Below are 21,751 nucleotides of genomic sequence, written 5' to 3'. Positions count from 1 at the left end.
AGTGTGAGAAGATATTATACATTTATTGGTATTTCAGAAGTGTATTGACTTATGCACATTTCTTTCACTTTTTCTTTTTCAAGGTTTTTGACTCCAGTGAAGAATCTGGGTATCTTGTTCTCACCATCGTTATATCAGGTCATTTCTTCATTTCCCAAGGACCCACACTGCTGGTAGGTTTTATGCATATAGTTTAATATGCAAATATATTTCTTTATATTTGTAGCTTTACATTAATTTTTGTACTCTCATGCTTCTTCAGTCTCACAGAAATTCATCAGGTTCAACAAATTAAGCATTTATTGAATGTTCTTTAGCAGTAGGTAATACAGATATATACTGAAGAGGTTTAGGGTTCTGTTTTGGGAATCAAAGTGGATCAAAGGATTGAGATTAACCAGTATTATAAAGGATTCTTAACTGGGGAAATTGGGTTGAGACCGGCTAAATTTATAGAGAAATGTGTGGAGGGTTTTTCAAAGAAGGTAAAGAACATATGCAGAGGGATAGATTTGAGGAAATAGAAAACTTGAAACAGGCTATTATTAACTTACATAGCCCTCTATAAAACTAATTTTATAAAGGTGCATTTGTTCTCTATTCTGAACATACACATGTATTGTAGGAAATTTTTGAAATGAAGAAATAAAGGAGAAAATAACATTCATTTTTGCTTGAAAGTTTGTCTGAATTGGTATTTAGAAACAAAATGAAGAAACAAGACAACTTCTAGTCAAAGAATTGTAAAAGAAAGGAAGTATAAAGGAAGGTTATTACATCATTTACCTGTGAATAATATCTACATAGACATAATAAATTTGTACAGATATTTACTGAATATCAACATAGGCATAACTTATTCACTTAACGGGTATTTATTGAGCAATTATTACATAGTAGGCATTGTTCTAGGTGCTAGGGATACAGCAGTAAACAAAGACAGAAATCCCTATCATCATGGAGTGTCATCATTTTAGTGGGGAGAAACATCATAAATAGGTCAAATAATAAACAAATAGGTCAAATATAGTTAAAAGATATGAATTTTTGGTGGATCCCTTATACATTCTATTTTATTAGGATGGCAGCATCCCACAGTCGTATATTGTGATGATCCGTCTCTCCACTTACGTGGTATATAGCCTTATCCTTGAATGTGAAGTGACCTGCAAAGTCCTCTTTGTGTTCCCTCCTGATTTTTAAAACTGCAGCAATGGTATCATTTTTGCTTTATTTACCACTGTTAGGGCTTGAATCATTTGCAGAAGAAAAGATGTCTTCTTTAGCTTTGAATGAAGACTATTCCAGATGGTGGACAGGGGGATGCCTGGTACACAGCTAAGTTTTCCTCTATGAATATTGTGAGACTTCACTGAATGATGACAGTAAGGCAGTTTGGCTTCCTGAGACAGAGGAGGACATCCTGTGCTTTGTCTGCTCCATCTGTTTGTACCAGTGGTAAATGTTGTTACAAACTGATAGAGGTCTCTTTGTATCATACATGAAACGATTTTTGCAGTGCAGTTATAAAACTAAGGTTATCAAATTCCAAAGAACCACTACTGAGAAATACAATGGTAACTCCACAGTTTGTTGCATGTTGCCTGTACATATATACCTTATATATTGGATAATACTTAAAAAAAAATTCTAGGTAGGCTTCATTCCCAGTATGGGGCTTGAACTCATGATCCTGAGATCAAGAGTCACATGTTCTACTGACTGAGTCAGCCAGGCACCTCTATTGGATAATACTTTTTAAAAGTCTTGCAATGCCTGGGTGATTCAGTTGGTTAAGCCTCCAACTTTGGCTCAGGTCATGATATCACAGTTTGTGAGTTTGAGCCCTGCGTTGGGCTCTGCACTGAAGCTCAGAGCCTGGAGCCTGTTTCAGATTATGTGTCTCCCTCTCTCTCTGCCCTCCTCTGCTTGCACTCTGTCTGTCTCTCTCTCTCAAAAATAAACATTAAAATTTTTAAAAATCTTTATTAAATGCTTTGTTTTACTTTTTTTTAACGTTTATTTATTTTCGAGAGAGAGAGAGAGACAGAGCACGAGTGGGAGAGGGGCACAGAGAGGAGACACAGAATCCAAAGCAGGCTCCAGGCTCCCAGCACAGAGCCCAACGCGGGGCTCAAACCCACGGACCACGAGATCATGACCTGAGCTGAAGCCAGATGCTTAACTGGCTGAGCCACCCACGTACCCCTGTTAAGCACTTTCTGAAGCTGTTTTATTGGGGTATAATTTACATAAAATCACTAATTTTCAGTGTTCAATTTGATGTGTTTTGGGAAATGAATATAGTTGTGTAACCACCATCACAGTTGTGATGTAGAACATCCCAAATAACTCTAAAAGTTTCTGTGTGCCCTGTTGTAGTCAGTCCCCTCTGAGGGGGGGAATCTACCCTTCTACCCTCAGGTCCTGCTTTCTGTACCTACTGTTTTGCCTTCTGTAAAATTTCATGTAAATGAAATCTGATAATATGTAGTCTTTTGTGTCTGCCTTTTTCCACTTAGCATAATGCTTTTGAGATTCATCCATATTGTTCACCCCTTTTCATTACTGAATAGCATTTACTTTATATAAACCTCATTTGCTTACATCCATTCACCTTTTGATAAACATTTGGGTTGTTTCCATTTTGTTAATATGAATGATGCTGGTATAGCCATTTGTGTACAAGCCTTTGTATGAACAAACGTGTTTTAATTTTCTTTGATAAATTCCCAAGAAAGGAACTGCTGCAGGGTCATGTAGTACATCTGTGTTTATAAAATGCTGCACAGCTGTTTTTCAAAGTGGCATTCGCACAAACAATGTGTGGAGGTTCCAGTTGTTCCATGTCCTCACTAACACTTGGTATTGTCAGTCTTAAGTTTATTTTAATGGGTGTCTGGTGGCATCTCATGGTGGTTTTAATTTGCATTCCCTTAATAACTAATGACATTGAACAACTTTTTATGTGTTGACAGGTGTACCTTGGAGATACTGCAGGTTAAGTACTGAACCACTGCAATAAAATGAGCACAATGAAGTGAATCAAATGAATTTTTTTTATTTCCCAGTGTATATATGTTAGGTTTACATTACACTGTAGTCTGTTAAGTGTGCCATAGCACTGTGTTTGAAAAAAAAAAAACAACAGTGTACATGGATGCCTGGGTGGCTCAGTAGGCTAAGCATCCGACTCTGAATTTCATCTCAGGTCATGATCTCATAGTTTGTGAGATTGAGCCCCACATTGGGCTTTGCACTGACAGTGCAGAGCCTGCTTGGGATTCTCTCTCTACCTCCCTCTCTCCTCTCTGTCTCTGTCTCTGCTCTGTCTAAGTAAATAAATAAACAAACATTTAAAAATTTAAAAAATAGTGTACATGCCTTAAATAAAAAATACTGTATGACTGAAAAATGCTAACTACCATCTAAGTTTTTGGTAAGCCATAATCTTCTTGCTGGTGGAGGGTCTTGCCTTGATGGTGATAGCTGCTGACTGATCAGGGTGGTGGGTGCTGAAGATTGGGGTGGCTGTGGCAATTTCTTAAAATAAGACAACAGTGAACTTTGCTGTATTGATTGACTCTTCCTTTCACGAATGATTCCCTGTAGCATGCAATGCTGTTTGATAGCATTTTCCCCACAGAACTCCTTTCAAAATTGGAGCTGATACTCTCAAATCCTGCTGCTGCTTTATCAGCTAAGCTTCTGTCATATTCTAAATCCTTTGTTGTCGTTTCAACAGTCTTCACAGCATCTTCACCAGGAGCAGTTTCCATCTCAAGAAACCACCTTCTTTGCTCACCCATAAGAAACAACTACTTATCTGTTAAAGTCCTGTCGTGATATTGCAGTAATTCAATCCTGTCTTCAGGTCCCACTTCTAGTTCTCTTGCTGTTTCCACCACATGTGGAGTTTCTTCCTCCACTCAAGTCCTGAACCCCTCAAAGTACTCCATGAGGGTTGGAATCCACTTCTAAACTCCTATTCATGTTGATATTTTGACCTCTTCCCTTGAATCAGGAATGTTCTGAATGGCATCTAGAATGGTTAATTCTTTCCAGAAGGTTTTCAGTTTACTTTGTCCAGATCCATCATAAGACCCTCTACAGCAGCTATCACCTTACAAAGCATAGTTCTTAAATAAAACTTGAAAGTCAAAATGACTCGTTGATCCACAGGCCGCAGAATGACTGTTACGTTTGCAGACATGAAAACAACATTAATCTTGTCATACATATTCATCAGAGCTTTTGGGTGACCGGGTGCGTTGTCAATGTGCAGTCATATTTCGAAAGGAATCTTTCTCCGAGCAGAAGGTCTCAACAGTGGGTTTCAAATGTTCAGTAAACCGTGCTGTAAACAGGTACGCTATCATCCAGGTAATGTTGTATTTATAGAACACAGGCAAAGTAGATTTGCCATAATTCGGAAGGCCCTGGGATTTTTGGAATGGTAAATGAGCATTGGCTTCAACTTCAAGTCACCAGCTGCATTAGCTCTTAACAGGAGAGCCAGACTGTCCTTTAAAGCCTTGAGGCCTGGTATTGACTTCTCTTTAGCTGTGAAAGTCTGAGACAGCATCTTCTTCCAATATAAGGCTGTTTCACCTACACTGAAAATCTTTTGTTTAGTATAGCCACCTGCTCATTATCTGAGCAGGATCTTCTGGATAACTTGCTGCTTCACCTTGCACTTTTATGTTATGCTTTCCTTACACCTCCTGAACCAACCTGTGCTGCCTTCAAACTTTTCTTCTGCAGCTTCCTCACCTCTCTCAGCCTTCATAGAATTGAAAAGAGTTAGGGCCTTTTTCTGGATTAGGCTTTGGCTTAAGGGAATGTTGTGGTTGGTTTGATCTTCTGTCCAGACCCTTAAAACTTTCTCTGTATCAGCAAGAAGACTGTTTCACTTTTGAATCATTCATGTGTTCACTGGAGTAGCACTGGTAATTTCCTTCAAGAACTTTTCCTTTGCATTCACAACTTGGCTAACTTGTTTGGCACCATTTGCTTGCACCTCATGTTTGGTACAAGTGGCCTAGCTTTCGACCTGTTCCAGCTTTCAACATGCCTTCCTCACTAAGCTTAATCATTTCTAGCTTTTGATTCAAAGCAAGAGACGTGTGACTCTTTATTTCACTTGAACACTTAGAAGCCATTTCACTGTGGGGTTATTACTTGGCCTAATTTCAGTATTGTTGTGTCTCAGGGAATTGAGAGGCCCAAGGAGAGGGAGAGAGATGGGGAAATGGCTGGTCAACAGAGCAGTCAGAACACACACAACATTTATTAAGTTCGCTGTCTTAGATGGGTGTGGCTCATGACTCCCCAGAACAATTATAATAGTAATATCAAAGATAACTGATCACAGATCACCCTAACAAATATAGTAATAATTAAATAATGTGAAATATTGTGAGAATTACCAAAACATGACACAAAGACATGAAGTGAGCAAATGCTGTTGGAAAAATGGTACCAATATACATGGCTTTGCACAGGCTTGCCACAAACCTTCCATTTGTTATAAAAACACAGTGTATGTGAAGCACCAGAGGTTAAGTATTGCACAAAAGTGAAGTACAATAAAATGACGTATGCCTATATTTGCCATTTGTATGTCTTATTGGTATAGTGCCTTTTTATATCTTTTAACCATTTTTAATTCAGTTGTCTTTTTATGTTTGAATTAAAGGAGTTCTTATTCTGATTACAGCTCTTTTATCAGAAATATGTTCTGCAAATATATTTCTGTGGCTTACCTTTTTATTTCTTAACAGTTTTTTGATGAGCAGAAGCCTAAAATTTTGATGAAGTCCTTTTTTCTTTACTTTATGGCTCATGCTTTTTATTTTTGAGAGAGAGAGAGAGAGAGCGAGTGAGCGCACTCATGCTCGTGCTCATGCAGGGGAGGAGGAGAGATAGAATCCCAAGCAGGTTTTGTACTGTCAGTGCAGAGCCTGATGGAGGGTTCGATCTCTCGAACTGTGAGATCATGACCTGAGCCAAAATTAACAGTTGGATGCTTAACCAACTGAACCACCCAGATGCCCCTATGGCTCATGCTTTTTTATGCTGTTTTAGAAATATTTGTCAATTTGCCATGATTGCAATAAAAATTTTCTGTGTTTTCTTCTGGAAATGTTAAAGTTTAGCTCTTACATTTAGGCTTATGGTCCATTATGAATTTTTAGTATTAGTTGATGACACTAATATTTATTAGGGCCCCTTCTTCCCCTTAATTAAAGCAATGGGTATTGAGAAAAATTACTATATTGTGAAATATGATCATCGATCTTAGGGAATCTACTTCTGGAACCATTGAGTTAATTTTTAATGTATGGTGAGAATTAAGGGTCTGGATTAATTTTTTTGCAAGTAGATAGCAGATGTTCTAGCACCATTTGTTGAAAGACTAGCCTTTGCTCATTGAATTACCTTGGTACCTTTATGAAAATCAATTTGTGATGTATGGGCATATTTCTGGACTCTCTTTTCTATTGATCTATATGTCTATCCTTTCTTCCAGGAAGAGAGTGTCTTGATTACTTTAACTTTGTTGTAATTTTTGAAGCAGGTAGTATAATTCCTCCAAATTTGTTCTTCAAAGTTGTTCTGGCTATTTTAGGTCATTTGCATTTCCATATAAATTTTAGAATCAGCTTTCCTATCAAAAAACCCTGCTGGGGTTTTCACTGTGATGCTTTGATTCTATAAATCATTTTGGGGAGAACTGACATCTTCATAGTGAGTGAACATGTTATAATTATTTATATTCATTATTCCATTTGTTATATATACTTTTCCTCAGCAGTGTTTTGAAGTTTTCACAATAGGTCTTGCACATATTTAACTAACTTTATCCATAAATACTTCATAGTTTTATGTTATTATAAATATAATTTATGAATCTCAGTGTCTAATAGTTTGTTGCTAATGTGTAGAAACACAACTGATTTTTGACTTTGTATCCTGTGATGTTGCTAAACTCATTAGTTCCATAGCTTTTTTGTGGATGTTTTTGTAGAATTTTCCATATAGATGATCTGTTGTCAATACAGTTTTCCATTCTTCTTTCTAATCCAACCTACTCTCCCTTGCCTCCCTCCTTTCTTTTCCCCCAGGTGACACTGGGTAGGACATCCTTTACAGTGTTGATAGAAATGGTGAAAGTTGACATCCTTGCCTGTTCCTGATCTTAGGGGAAGCATTCAGTCCATTCACCAATAAGTATAATGTTAGCACTGAGGTTTTGTAGATACCCTTTATCAGACTGAGAAAGTTCCCTTCCATTCTAGTTTGCTGAGAGTTTTAATCATGAATAGGAGTTGAATTTTGTTGAATGCTTTTTCTGTATCTACCGAGGTGGATTGTCTTTATTTTTTTAGTTCTGTTGATGTAATACATTTTTTTTAATTTTTTTTATATATATGAAATTTATTGACAAATTGGTTTCCATAACAACACCCAGTGCTCATACCCAAAAGGTGCCCTCCTCAATACCCATCACCCGCCCTCCCCTCCCTCCCCCCCCCCATCAACCCTCAGTTTGTTCTCAGTTTTTAACAGTCTCTTATGCTTTGGCTCTCTCCCACTCTAACGTCTTTTTTTTTTTTTTTTTTCCTTCCCCTCCCCCATGGGTTCCTGTTGAGTTTCTCAGGATCCACATAAGAGTGAAACCATATGGTATCTCTAGTTTCTTATTGAATCTTCCTTTATCGTAGAAGTATTTGCTTTTTAAAATAATATACATGTCTAAGTGATTAAAAATAAGAATGCATATTAAATGTACCACCTAAATTAATTAAACAACAATTTTTGTCAGTTCATACTATTTTTTGACAGTATTTCTGGGGTTCCACAAGAACCAAAGTATAGAAGAGCAAACACATTGGAATTATAAAACATTTTAATTACAATTTTATATTGGTATCATATTTATACACCCTCCCCCCTCATGCTAATCTGGGTTGTGATATATTTTTAGAATTTTTCCCCTAAAAAGTAGGGACATAACAGCTATGGAAAGTTTTAGCCACTTCTGTTTTAGTAAGAGAATCCAATTGTTGGCATAGATTAAATTGTGCTATATTTGTACTATCAAATCTTTGTGGAAGCTGCACAAACTCTAAAAAAGTCATTTATTTCAGAGAAACTGATGGCTAGGGCTCAGTGACAGCTCCCACTAGATATGTTTTTGTAGAAATCCAGACAGGTCAACAAGGCTTTGGACTTCCTGCTTGGACCTGGCCCCTATTTAAACTTCATTTCCCTTAAATTTCTTGGTTCTCAGATTGTCACTTCCTATTGAGGTCCATGGGAACTTAATGTTTCAGATTAAATGTAACTTGTGTCCAGTAGTACAATGGATTTTCGTTTAGCTCGTTCAGTTAGCACTTGCACTCGGGTGATGATTCACTGTTGGAAGGCGCTATGCACACCTACCACTGGGCCGTTCTATTGTTACTTCTTAAGGAGGGTTAGTATGGCAAGAAGACAGGGAGACCTTGGCGCCATCCTCATTCTGCCTTGCACTTGAGCTCAACAGGTTTCCCCTTTCCAGTCTTGGCATTTGAACAGATTCTCCTTTGGCTATTTTGGGCTTTTAAAATTTGTTTTTATATAATTGTAAAATGCACATAACATAAAACGTGCCATTTTAACCACTTAAGTGTATTGTCCGCTGGTATTAAGTGCATTCACATGATTGTGCAGCCAGGACTACTGTCCATCTCCAGAAGTCTTTTCATTTGCAAAACTGAAACTCTGTACCCATTAAACAGTAGCTCCCTACTTCTAGTCTAGCACCTGGCAACAATCATTCTACTTTCTATCTCTGTGAATGGTAACTAATCTAGGCACCTCATATAAGTGGGATCATACAGTATTTGTCTTTTTGTGACTGGCTTATTTCACTTAGCAGAATGGCCTCAAGCTTTATCCAGCTGAAACATGTATCAGAATTTTCTTCCTTTTTATTTCATTGTTTTTTATTAATATTTTTTGAGTAGGCTCCACGCCCAGTGTGGAGCCCGACCTGGGGCTTGAACTCACGATCTGAGCTGAAATCAGGAGTTGGATGCTCAACCAACCGAGCCACCCAGGAGCCTATCCCTCCTTTTTAAAGCTGAATAATACTCCATTTTATGTGTATACTACATTTTGTTTATCTATTTATCTGTCAGTAGACACGGGTTCTTTCTACCTTTGCCTATTGTAACTAATACTGCTATGAACATGGGTGTACAGATATCTCTGTGAGACTCTGCTTTCAATTTTGGGGGGTATATACCCAGAAGTGGGATTATTGGATCCTATTATAATTCTGTTTTAAGAAAAGAACTGCCATACCTTTTCCCACAGTGGATACAGTATTTGAAGCTCCCACTAACACTGCACAAAGGTTCCAATCTGTGCCAACACTTGTTATTTTGTTGTTGTTGTTTCTTTAGTTGAGGCATCATTGACATACCATTATTTAGTTTCAGGTGTATAATGTAATTATTTGATATGTGTATACACTGTTAAATGATCACTACAACCATCTGGTTTAACATCTGTCACCTTATATAGTTACAAAACTTTTTTTCTTGTGATGAGAACTTTAATAAGATTTATTCTCTTAGCAACTATTTAATATGCAACACTATTATTAACTATAGTCACCATGGTGTACATTACATCTCCACGACTTACTTGTTTTACAACTGGGAGTTTGTACCTTTTGACTCCCTTTCTTATTCCTCCCCTGCCCCCCACCAGTATCCACTCCTGGCAGCCACCAATCTCTTTGCTGTATCTGTGAGCTGTTTTTGTTTTGTTTTTGTTTTTAGATTCCACATATAAATGAGGTCATAGGATATTTGTCTTTCTCTGTCACTTATTTCACTTAATATAATACTCTTGGGTATATCCATGTTATCTCAAATGACAGGATTCTTTTTTATGTCTGACTAACAGCCTGGTTTTGTGTGTGTGTGTGTGTGTGTGTAACATTTTCTTTATCCATTCATCCACTGAATGGACACTTAGGTTGTTTCCATGGCTTGGCTATTGTAAATAATGATGCAGTGAACATGCACTTCATTTTCTTTATTTAATAAAGCATATTAATACTGCTTTTCATTTTCTTCAGATAAAATAACCAGAGGTAATATTGCTGGATCATATGATAGTTCTAGTTTTAATTTTTGAGAAACCTCCAGTGTTTTACATAGTGACTGCATCAGTTTACATCCCCACCAGCAGTACACAGAGGTCCCCTTTTCTCTGTATTGGTTGCCAACACTTGTAATTTCTTATCTTTTTGATAATAGCCATTTTTAACAAGTACTAAGGTGATATTTCACTGTGGTTTTGATTTGCATGGTGTATGATCCTTTTAGTGTGTTGTATTTGGTTTGCTAATATTTTATTGAGGATTTTTGCATCTGTTTTCCTCATAGATATGTTATTGGGCCATGATTTTTTTTTCCTTTGGTGTCCTTGTCTGGTTTTGGTATCAGGATAATAATGCTGGTCTCGTAAAAGGAGTTCGGAAGCATTCCCTCTTCTCTGTTTTTTATTTTATTTTATTTTATTTTTAAAGACTTTGAGAAGGATTGGTATTAATTGAATGTTTGGTAGAATTCACCAGTGTAGCATCCTGGTCCTGGACTATTGTCTTTTGAGAGGTTTTGATTATTGATCCAATCTCTTTACTAGTAGTTGATCTGTTCAGGTTTTCTTTTTTTTTTTTTTTTTTAATTTTTTTTAATGTTTGTTTATTTTTGAGACAGAGAGAGGCAGAGCATGAACGGGGGAGGTCAGAGAGAGAGGGAGACACAGAATCCGAAGCAGGCTCCAAGCTCTGAGCTGTCAGCACAGAGCCTAGACGCGGGGCTCGAACTCACAGACTGTGAGATCATGTCCTGAGCCGAAGTCAGATGCTCACCAACTGAGCCACCCAGGCGCCCCTGTTCAGGTTTCCTTTAAAAAAATTTTTTTAACGTTTATTTATTTTTGAAAGATAGAGCATGAGCTGGGGAGGGGCAGAGAGAGAGGGAGACACAGAATCCGATGCAGGCTCCAGGCTCTGAGTTGTCAGCACAGAACCTGATGTGGGGCTCCAACTCATGAACTGTGAGATCATGACCTGAGCCGAGGTCGATGCTTAACTGACTGAGCCACCCAGGCACCCTTGATCTATTCAGGTTTTCTTTTCTTTTTTTTAATTTTTTTTTCAACCTTATTTATTTTTGGGACAGAGAGAGACAGAGCATGAACGGGGGAGGGGCAGAGAGAGAGAGGGAGACACAGAATCGGAAACAGGCTCCAGGCTCTGAGCCATCAGCCCAGAGCCGATGCGGGGCTCGACCTCACGGACCGCGAGATCGTGACCTGCTGAAGTCGGACGCTTAACCGACTGCGCCACCCAGGCGCCCCTCAGGTTTCTATTTCTTCATGATTCAGTCTTGGTAGGTTGTATGTTCCTAAGAATTTATCCATTTTTTCTAGTTGTCAAATTTGGTGGCATATTGTTCACAGTAGTCTCATGATTCTTGTATTTCTGTGGTATCAGTCATAAAGTCTCCCTCTTTTATTTCTTTTTTTTTTTTTTTAACGTTTATTTATTTTTGAGACAGAGAGAGACAGAGCATGAATGGAGGAGGGTCAGAGAGAGGGAGACACAGAATCTGAAACAGGCTCCAGGCTCTGAGCTATCAGCACAGAGCCCGACCCGGTGCTCGAACTCACAGACCACGAGATCATGACCTAAGCCGAATTCGGCCGCTTAAACCGACTGAGCCACCCAGGCGCCCCTTTTATTTCTGATTTTATTATTTGAGTCCTTGAGTCTAGCTAAATGTTTATCAATGTTGTATATCTTTTCAAAGAACCAGCTCATAGTTTCATTGATCTGTTCTGTTGTTATTTTACCTCTATTTCTTTTTTCTTTCTCTTTCTTGTTTGCTTGCTTGTTTGCTTTTTTGACTACCTCATCCTAATAGGAGTGAGGTAGTATCTCAGTGTGGTTTGATTTGTGTTCACTAATTATTAGTGATGTTCAATGTCTTTTCATGTGCATTTTGACAATTTTGTAGATCATCTTGGGAGAAAATATCTGTTCAAGTCTTTGCATATTTCTGATTTTTTTTATATTTCTGTTTTTAAATTTAAATTTTAGTTAATATACAGTGTATTGTGTACTGGTTTCAGAAGTAGAATTCAGTAATTCATCACTTACATACAGTACCCAGTGCTCATCGCGACTAGTGCCCTCCTTATACCCATCACCAATCTAGCCCATCCCCCCATCCACCTCCTCTGTCAACCCTTATTTATTCTCTGTTTTATTTTATTAAGAGTCTCTTGTGGTTTGTTTCCCTTGTTCTCTTTCCCCCCTTCCCATGTGTTCATCTGCTCTTGTTTCTTAAATTTCACATATGAGTGAAATCATATGAATTTGTCTTTCTCTGATTGACTTATTTCACTTAGCATAATACATTCTAGCTCCATCCACGTTGTTGCAGATGGCAAGATTTCATTTTTTTCCTGGCTGAGTAATACACACACACACACACACACACACACACACACACACCCATATCTTTACCTGTTCATCAGTCAGAGAACATGTGGTCTCTCTCCATAGTTTGGCTATTGTTGATTGGGGTTTTTGTTGTTGTAGGATTGAGAGTTTGTTGTTGTTGTTACTGAAGTATATTATCACATTTACACACACATGTACACACACACACACACACACACGAGCAGCTGATGAATGCAGCTTCTTTTTTACTAGTCTGATGTGATTTTCTTTTTCTCCCTTGTTTCTTCTTTCAGCTTGGGTAAGTATAGGCTGAGCACTGTGAGTCTTCTTTAGGAGGAAGACATGGAATAATGGCCTTCTGGGCACATCATTCTGCACCCTGCTGACCCTCACCCAGTCACCATTAAGTGCAAGATTGCCCCTGCCTCTGCTCAGTCCTGCTTGGCTCCTGCCCTCATTGGTGCTGGAGCTCCAGGTCAGAGTGAATTTATCCTTCAGTGAGATGTCATCTGTTTTCCTCTTTCTCAACCCTTTAAAAAATCTAGAATTCCTTGTACCCCAATGTTTATAGCAGCACTCTCAACAATAGCCAAATTGTGGAGAAAGCCTAAATGTCCATCAACTGATGAATGGATAAAGAAATTGTGGTTTATATACACAGTGGAATACTACATGGCAATGAGAAAGAATGAAATATGGCCTTTGTAGCAACGTGGATAGAACTGGACAGTGTGATGCTAAGTGAAATAAGCCATACAGAGAAAGATAGATACCATATGTTTTCACTCTTCTGTGGATCCTGAGAAACTTAACAGAAACCCATGGGGGAGGGGAAGGAAAAAAAAAAAAAAGAGGTTAGAGTGGGAGAGAGCCAAAGCATAAGAGACTCTTAAAAACTGAGAACAACTGAAGGTTGATGGGGGGTGGGAGGGAGGGGAGGGTAGTTGATGGGCATTGAAGAGGGCACCTTTTGGGATGAGCACCGGGTATTGTATGGAAAACCAATTTGACAATAAATTTTCATGTATTAAAAAAAATCTAGAATTCATAACTCCTTTTGAGATATTTTTCTCCCATCCAAGTACTAACCAGGCCCGACCCTGCTTAGCTTCCGAGATCAGACAAGATTGGGCGCGTTCAGGGTGGTATGGCTGTAGACGAGATATTTTTCTAAAGTTAAAAACATATTCTGTATATAATTGTAGATCTATAAAGATCCACCTTTTATCAGCATCTCCCTTCTCAAGCTAGAAGTTGCAGAAACCAAAATTCTAAAGATATCCAAATGGGGGAAATTACTTCCTAAGACTTTAGCCTTTATTTCCAGCCATTCCTTTTTATCTCACTTGGTTCTGATCCAGAACAAGTGTCTTCACCTAAATAAAACTATGTCTGAAACACAGGAGTTAATGGTCTTGAGACATATAAATTCTGTCTTCTTGGGGAACATGGGTCATCCTGGAAGTGATGGCATCAGTTTTTGTTCTGTTTTCCTTTTAACTTTTCACACTCAGCCCAAATATTCTTCAAAAAGAAATTGTCTGTTTACCAGTAGAAATGTTAAATTCCTATTTACATGAACTCTGGAAACTTCAAACACTACTTCTAACCCAGTTTAAGAAATATTTGTTTAAGTCTCAGTCTGAACTTAATAATCTTCTGAGAGGAAAGACTCATCAGAGAGTTTTAAAATCAGGTTATTGTTCACACAGTTAAATTCTTAAATTAGAACCAGTCTTTTCTTTGGCCATCTTTTCAAGAAGGATCAAGGACAACAGAGCTTTTGTAACTTTATTATCACCCCCCTTCCCACATTTGGGACCACTGGCATCAGCTGTATCATTGTATTTTGTCTTTTATCTCCCCTCCAGAGAGAATTGGGTTAGCAAGAGTTAAAGCATTCCGCTGCTCTATTTTTATACTTTCCCACTTCTAAATAAACTTCAGCGCCTATGTGGTACTGGCCTGAAAAGTTACTGGCTACTCATCTAAGAGGCATGTGCAGGGCACCCTCCATCATGCCTCCCCTATCTCCCTGTGCTGCCTTTGGGGAACTGTAATCATTCCCACCACCTTCATTAGTGAGCTATCTGTGACTTACACATTAGACTGTCTTGCCTTTCCTCTTTTAAATTATCCATTGGGCTCAACTTGTCAATAAGTAAGAGAACAGCCTGTGAACTCCACTCATGACTACTCCAGAAAAAACAACTCTCATAGCTGCTGTAATTTCTCTCATCTCTGCCCAGACTTCCTCAGTCGTCACTTTCCTCTCTTGTCTTCCCAACACTCTTTCCAGACTTGTTTAACAAGGATGGTGGTGTATCTGTGCCAGTCTCACTTGCCAATTTCAGGTGGGTGGAAGGAGAAGGCACACTCATGCACAATGGAGTTCAAGTTCCTTGCTTAATTGGCAATGGGAATATTATTAGAAGTCAGGTGACCACAGCTGACTGCAGTAGATACAGTGAATGTCAGCAGAGTCTCCCTCACTCTCTTGTCTGATGACACTGGTTTTTGCCAGGCTCTAGAAAAACTCACTTTTTGCTAATCCATAGCCTTTTATATGTGAGACTTATGTTACCATTCCAGAAAAATGAATCAGTCAGCTTCTGATTAAGGAAATGTTGGCAAGTATTAGATTCACATCTGTATCTTTTTTAAGATGGAAAACTGTCAGGGATGCCTGGGTGGCTCAGTCGTTTAAGCGTCCTACTTCAGCTCAGGTCATGATCTCGCCACTCGTGGGTTCAAGCCCCGTGTCAGTCTCTCTGCTGACAGTTCAGAGCCTGGAGTCTGCTTCGGATTCTGTGTCTCCCTCTCTCTCTCTCTGCCTCTCTCCTGCTCACACTCTCTTTCTCTCAAAAATAAATAAACATTAAGAAAAAAAAGATGGAAAGCTGTCAGTGCTCAGGGGTTTCTGCAAGCTTTTCAGCATTCTGGAAACCCACAGGTGTCCTTTCACATTTTCTGTTGGGAACCTGGAGTTTTGTGGTATTATTGGCATTATCTTTCTAGAGTAAGAATATTAAATCTTTGAATGTATGGTGAAATCTTTTTTCTTTTTTTTTTTTAAGTTTATTTATTTTGAGAGAGAGAGTGCGTGTGTGCATGAGTCATGGAGGGACAGAGAGAGGGAGAGAGAGAATCCCAAGCAGGTTCCACACTGTCAGCACAGAGCCAAATATGGGGCTCGAACTCACAAACCATGAGATCATGACCTGAGCTGAAGTCAGATGCTTAACCAACTGAGTCATCCAGGTGCCTGAAATCTTTTTTTCTTGATTTCCATTAGCTTTTTGAAAATGATTTTTAATTGGAGTATCACTTACATAAATAAAATGTACTCATTGAGTGTGTGGAGTTTTGATAAATGTATATATACAGTCATATAAGCATCATCACAAGCATGATATGGAACTTTTATTCCCCCAAATTCCTTCATGGCCACCCATCTCCATCCCCAGGCAACCACTTCTTTCTGCCCTGCTGTCGCTGCAGATTAGTTTTGCCTTTGCTAACAATTGTATAAATGGAATCGTATACTACTGTACTCTTTCTTGTCTGGTTTCTCTTACACAGAATAAGGTTTCAAGACTGGTCCCTGTTGTTGTGTGTATCATGTGCTCTTTATTGCTGGTTAGAATTTCATTTTAGAGTGTACTGCAATTTGTTTATCCACCATCTGTTGATGGAATGTCGGTATTTCCAGTTTGGGTCAATTAGGACTAAAGCAACTATGACACATTTATTTTATACAAGTGTTTGTATGGACTGATGTTTTAATGTGTCTTAAGTAATACCTAGGAGTAGAATTGCTGGGTCACGTGATAAACGATATTTAACTTTATAAGAAAATATTGTAACTGATTTCAAAGTATCCTATGATTTTGCTTTCCCACCAGCTCTGTTTGTTAGTCCATGTGCTCTACACTCTTGTTAACACTTGATAGTGTCGCTTTTTATATAGCGATTCTAGTGTGTGTGTAATGGGATGTCTTGTAGTTTAATTCCCATTTCCGAATGACTATTGATGCACATCTTTCGTACACTTATTGTCCAGGTTAAGAAACAGAACGTTTTTTGAAGTATAATTGACATATAATAATACGTTAGTTTCAAGCATATGATAAAATGATTCAGTGTTTGTATATATTATGAAATAGTCCCCCCAATAAGTCCAGTTAACATTCATCACCATACATAGTTACAGAGATTTTTTCTTGTGATAAGAACTTTTAAGATCTACTCTTTTAGCAACTTTCAAATATGCAGTACAGTATTATTGACTGTAGTCCCCATGCTATACGTTACATCCTCTGACTTACTTATCTTACAGCTGGAAATTTGTACCTAAGAAAGAGAAAAAAGAGAACATTTTGATCACCTCAGAAACCTCTCATGTTCTCCTCCAGTCATTATTGTATATTACCACCCTTCTAAAGGCTAACCACCATTCTGACTTCCAACAGTATAGATGAGTTTTGCCTGTTTTTATATTTTATATAAAATGAGTAAATACCTGGTCTCTTCTATACCTGGATTCTTTCACTCACTATCATATTTATGAGACTTATCCATATTGTTGTATGCAAATATAAATTATCCATTCTCACTTTGTGAATATATCACAATTTACTTATCCATTGAATTGTTTATGGGTATTTGGTTAACTTCCAATATTTAGCTATTAGAAATAATGCTGCTGTGAATATTCTAGTACATATCTTTCAGTGAACACTTGTATGTACTTTTGTTGGGCATGTAGGTAGGTGAGATGGGACAGCAGCTCTGCACTTAAATTTTTTTTTTTAATGTTTATTTACTATTGAGAGACAGAGAGAGACAGAACATGAGCATGGGAGGGGCAGAGAGAGGAGGAGACACAGAATCTGAAGCAGGCTTCAGGCTCTGAGCTGTCAGCACAGAGCCTGATGCGGGGCTCAAACTCACAAACCAGCCAAGATCATGACCTGAGCCAAAGTCAGACGCCCAACTGACTGAGCCACCCAGGGCGCCCCAGCAGTTCTGCAACTTTAATGTGCCTTGGCTCTTAATAAAATACCTGTTGTGAATCAGCAGGTTTTGGGTGTGGCCTAAGATTTGCATTTCTTTTTTGTTTTGTTTTGTTTTGTAAAGAATTTATTTATTTAGAGAGAGAGGGAAAGAAAGAATCTTAAGCAGGCTCTGTGCTTAGCACAGAGCCAATGCGGGGCTTGATCGCACAACCTCTGAGATAATGACCAGAGCCAAAATCAAGAGTTGGACACTTAGCTGACTGAGCCATCCAGGTGGCCCCCCTTTAAAATAAAAAAAAGAAAAGAAAAAATACAAATAATTTAAAAATTAAAAAAATTTATCTTAGAATGGGGGAGAGGGACAGAAGGGAAAAGAGGAGAATTGCAGGCAGGCTCCACGCTCATTGCAGAGCCTGACACGGGGCTGGATCCTGTGAACCCAGGATCATGACCTGAGCCAAAATCAAGACTTGGACGCTCAACCAACTGAGCCACCCAGGCACTGCTAAGATTTTGCATTTCTAACAAACTCCAAGGTGATGCTGTTGCTACTAATCCCTAGACACCTCAGGGATATGTCTATGTTCAGCTTTCGTAGATACCACCCAAGAGTTTCCAGTGTGATTATGTTCAATTTTTACTGTCATTAATGTGTGAGAGTGCTTCACATTTTTGACAACACTTGGTATTTTCTTTTTATTTTGGCAATTTTGGTAGGTGTGTGGTGATCTCGTGATTTTAATTTATATTTTTCTACTTACTAATGAAATTGTGTCCTTCTTATATTTATTGGCAATCTGGATATCCCCTTCTGTGAAGTATATGTGAAATCTTCTGCTCATTTTCTATTGGATTATCATTGATGTAGTTTTTACTTCTATTACACTTATTATTCTTCTGTTAACATTTTTTTAAATTAAAAATTTATTTTTATTTTTGAGGGTGAGAGAGACAGAGCACGAGCAGGGGAGGGCAAAGAGAAAGGGGAGACACAGAACCAGAAGCAGGCTCCCGGCTCTGAGCTTGTGCGCACAGGAGCCTCATGCGGGGCTCCAACTCATGAACCGCGAGATCATGGCCTAAGCTGAAGTCGGATGCTCAACGACTGAGCTACCCAGGTGCCCCTAAATTTTTTTTAATGTTTATTTTTTGAGAGAGAGAGAGAGAGAGAGAGCGCGTGCACACGAGTGGGGAGGGGCAGGGGCAGAGAGAGAGGGAGTCACAGATTCCAAAGCAGGCTCCAGGCCTCTGAGCTGTCAGCACAGAGCTGGAGGCAGAGCTCAAACTGATGAATCTCAAGATGATGACCTGAGCTGAAGTTAGACACAAACAACTGAGCCACCCAGTCGCCCCATCCTGTTAACACTTTTTATTCTGTTACATCTCTTAGTCGTCTTACTCTTTTCTAATCAATCTTTCTTTCTTCCTTCCTTCCTCTTTCTTTCCTTCCTTCCTTCCTTCCTTCCTTCCTTCCTTCCTTCCGCTCCCTACTTACTTCTGTTGACTCTTAGCCAGACTTCAGTCTGGTATACAATATCCGATCTGATAGCTCTGGTTTCAAAGAACCTGTTTTTTAAGTTTTTGTTAAATTTTCATAAAATGCAATGTTAATTAAATTTCTGGGGGCGCTGGGTGGCGCAGTCGGTTAAGCGTCTGACTTCAGCCAGGTCACGATCTCGCGGTCCGTGAGTTCGAGCCCCGCGTCCGGCTTCTGTGCTGACTGCTCAGAGCCTGGAGCCTGTTTCCGATTCTGTGTCTCCCTCTCTCTCTGCCCCTCCCCCGTTCAGCTCTGTCTCTCTCATGTCCCAAAAATAAATAAACGTTGAAAAAAAAAATTAAAAAAAAAAATTCTGTTTCCAGGGTTTTTTCAAAACTGTATGCCCTTGTCTGTATCTTGAGTGTTATATTTGACTTTTTTCCTTTTTTGCTACAGAACAATTCATAGACCCAGGCATGTGTTTTTTTTTCTCCTCCTCTCTCTGTTTACCTCTTCCCATCCTCTTTCTCCTCTTTTTCCTCTTCTTCCTTCTCTTCCTCTTTCTCCTCCTTTTTCTGTTTTATTAATCCTTATGCTTGGAGAAGTCTCATCTAGGGCTTGTGGGTGGATTCATTTGCAAACAACCTCACTGTCCTTGGATACTAATAGATTTTTCCTTTCAATTATTACATAAGTGACCTGGTTGATAGAAATTTATGTTTCTGTTCATCTACCCAGAAGCTTAAGAGGAGTAGATTGGGAGCCCTGTCCTAGCAAGGAGTGTTGTCTCCAATTTCTTCTATGAGGAATTAAACTCATTCAGAAGCTATGAGGCTAGCTTTTGCTAGTCGTAAGGCCAACAAAAAATATTATACAACTGTAATGTTTCATCCACCTTCCTAGTAGATCTGCCCACTGTTTCTGGGAGAAATTGCTAGATTTCCTAAACCATTGTTTGGTATACTGCAGTGCATATCCTGGGGTACAGTTGTTTCCAGCACTTTTGGCCAGTAGAACAGATTTCACATGAAAGATTCTTATTTTTTCCCATGGTGTACCTGTTCCCTAGCTCTTGCCCTTCTTATTAAGGTATTTTTGCCAGTATCTCCTCTACTTTCTCTCTGACTCACAGCTCTCCTTTCTCAGGAAGATAAGTCACTAGTCGACTCAATATCTTTTTTCCGTCCCAGATTTATCTTTCCATGTCTTGCAGAAATTCTTCAGTTTTGTCCTATGAATCTCATCCATTCCTAGTTTCTAACATTGGTATAGTTCTCTCTTATTTTAGATTTGTTTTGGCATTTTAATTGTGATGAGATGAAGGTGATGAGTTTAATGCCAGTATTCAAGATGTTCTCATAACTGGGAGTATAAAAACCTTTTAGGTAATTTTTATGATTTTCTTCCCACTAAAATATTTTATTCCACCAAAATGGAATAGAGTAACACTATAGAGTAACAAATATAGAATTAAAGTTTTGCAATTTTCTGTGAGGCTTGGTTGTTCATTGTATCTCAGATGAGTCTGTATTAGTAATTGGGTGATCTTCTGTTAGTGGACTGGAATATCCAAATATAAATCAAGAACATTTCTGTACTTGAAAGTACTTAACAGACTATACTGGATCAGACAGATGAGGCACTCTAAATAGGTGATCTTTGACCTAAGCCTGAGTTACTTTGTTATACTAAGTGTTTTGTGGTGAGTGAGTATATATATCTAGCTTCACTGATAAGGTAATGGCTCTGATAGGGAATTTAAGGGCTTATCTAGCCTGCTTTGCTTTTAAAACTATAATTATACTTTTGTTATGTTGGATTTTACTGGGGCTTTTCTGTGTATTTCTTGTCCTTCTTAAAGGACTAATTCATGACAGTAATTTGTAAAAAAGCTTCTATTTTGTATTTAGTATGAAAACTCATAAGCATGTACAGCCCGTAATACTGATCATTTCTTCTTCTCTTTTCTCTAAAGTGAGTCATAACTTTGGAATGATGCTTTTGAAGGGGTATCAGCTACACACAAAGAGAAATTTGGACACTTGAAACCCAAGTGCTTCCCCCCATTCCTTTTCATGTTCACACATCTTGGAGTCAAATATATTTGCCAGATTTTGTAAATTGTGTCTTTGTTTTTAAAGCTCCCATTTACTTTACCAGATTGTAGTTTGGAAGAAAAAGTGGCTCTTTGGGGCTGAATTCTGGTTGGTTCTTATTTCATATGTTGAAAGTGTATATCAATATAGAGCTCACCAGTTATCTGTGGTATACTCAAACAAAATATTGTGAATACCATAGTCTTAAAATTTTTTACAGGGCAAATCTTTAAAAAAAATTCTTTTCATATTGTTTTTTACTGCAACAAATTCTTGGTTAATTTATATTCCTCTTCATTGTCTTATCAAAGGATGTGGCATGAGTTTAATCACAGGACTCAGCCAGGCTTCTAGATTCCTTCTCTGGTTAAGAAGTTATAGAATTTAGAGTCTTTCTTAAAATACATCTTTGGTATAAGATTTTTTTTCCCTGCAGTATTCAAGCCTACACAGGTTTCAATTGGATCAGCTTTCCTTGGGTTGTTTTAAAATAGTAAATCTTTTACTATTATTGGAGAAAAGTCTTTTTTTTTTTTTTTTTTTTTTTTGTGTTGCTAATCATTAACGAAGAGGAAAAGAACAGATTTTACTTTGGCCATTACTACTTAAACTCTTCTTTTTAAAA

At 38.3% G+C, this 21,751-nt stretch overlaps 1 protein-coding gene across 2 annotated transcripts in view; it reads left to right on the top strand.

Annotated features, from left to right (window-relative positions):
* REC114 (REC114 meiotic recombination protein) overlaps positions 1-21,751 on the top strand; it is a 113,648-nt gene that overhangs the window by 23,208 nt on the left and 68,689 nt on the right. For both annotated transcript variants that reach the window (XM_030317755.1, XM_030317754.1), the window contains exon 2: positions 84-173. In XM_030317755.1, the coding sequence (XP_030173615.1) occupies positions 84-173 (90 nt within the window). The remainder of the gene's footprint in view (positions 1-83; positions 174-21,751) is intronic.

This window comes from Lynx canadensis, chromosome B3 (assembly GCF_007474595.2).
Source record: "Lynx canadensis isolate LIC74 chromosome B3, mLynCan4.pri.v2, whole genome shotgun sequence".
NCBI lineage: Eukaryota > Metazoa > Chordata > Mammalia > Carnivora > Felidae > Lynx > Lynx canadensis.
The sequence above is the reverse complement of the archived record's forward strand: the minus strand, read 5'-3'. Positions and strand labels throughout refer to the sequence as shown.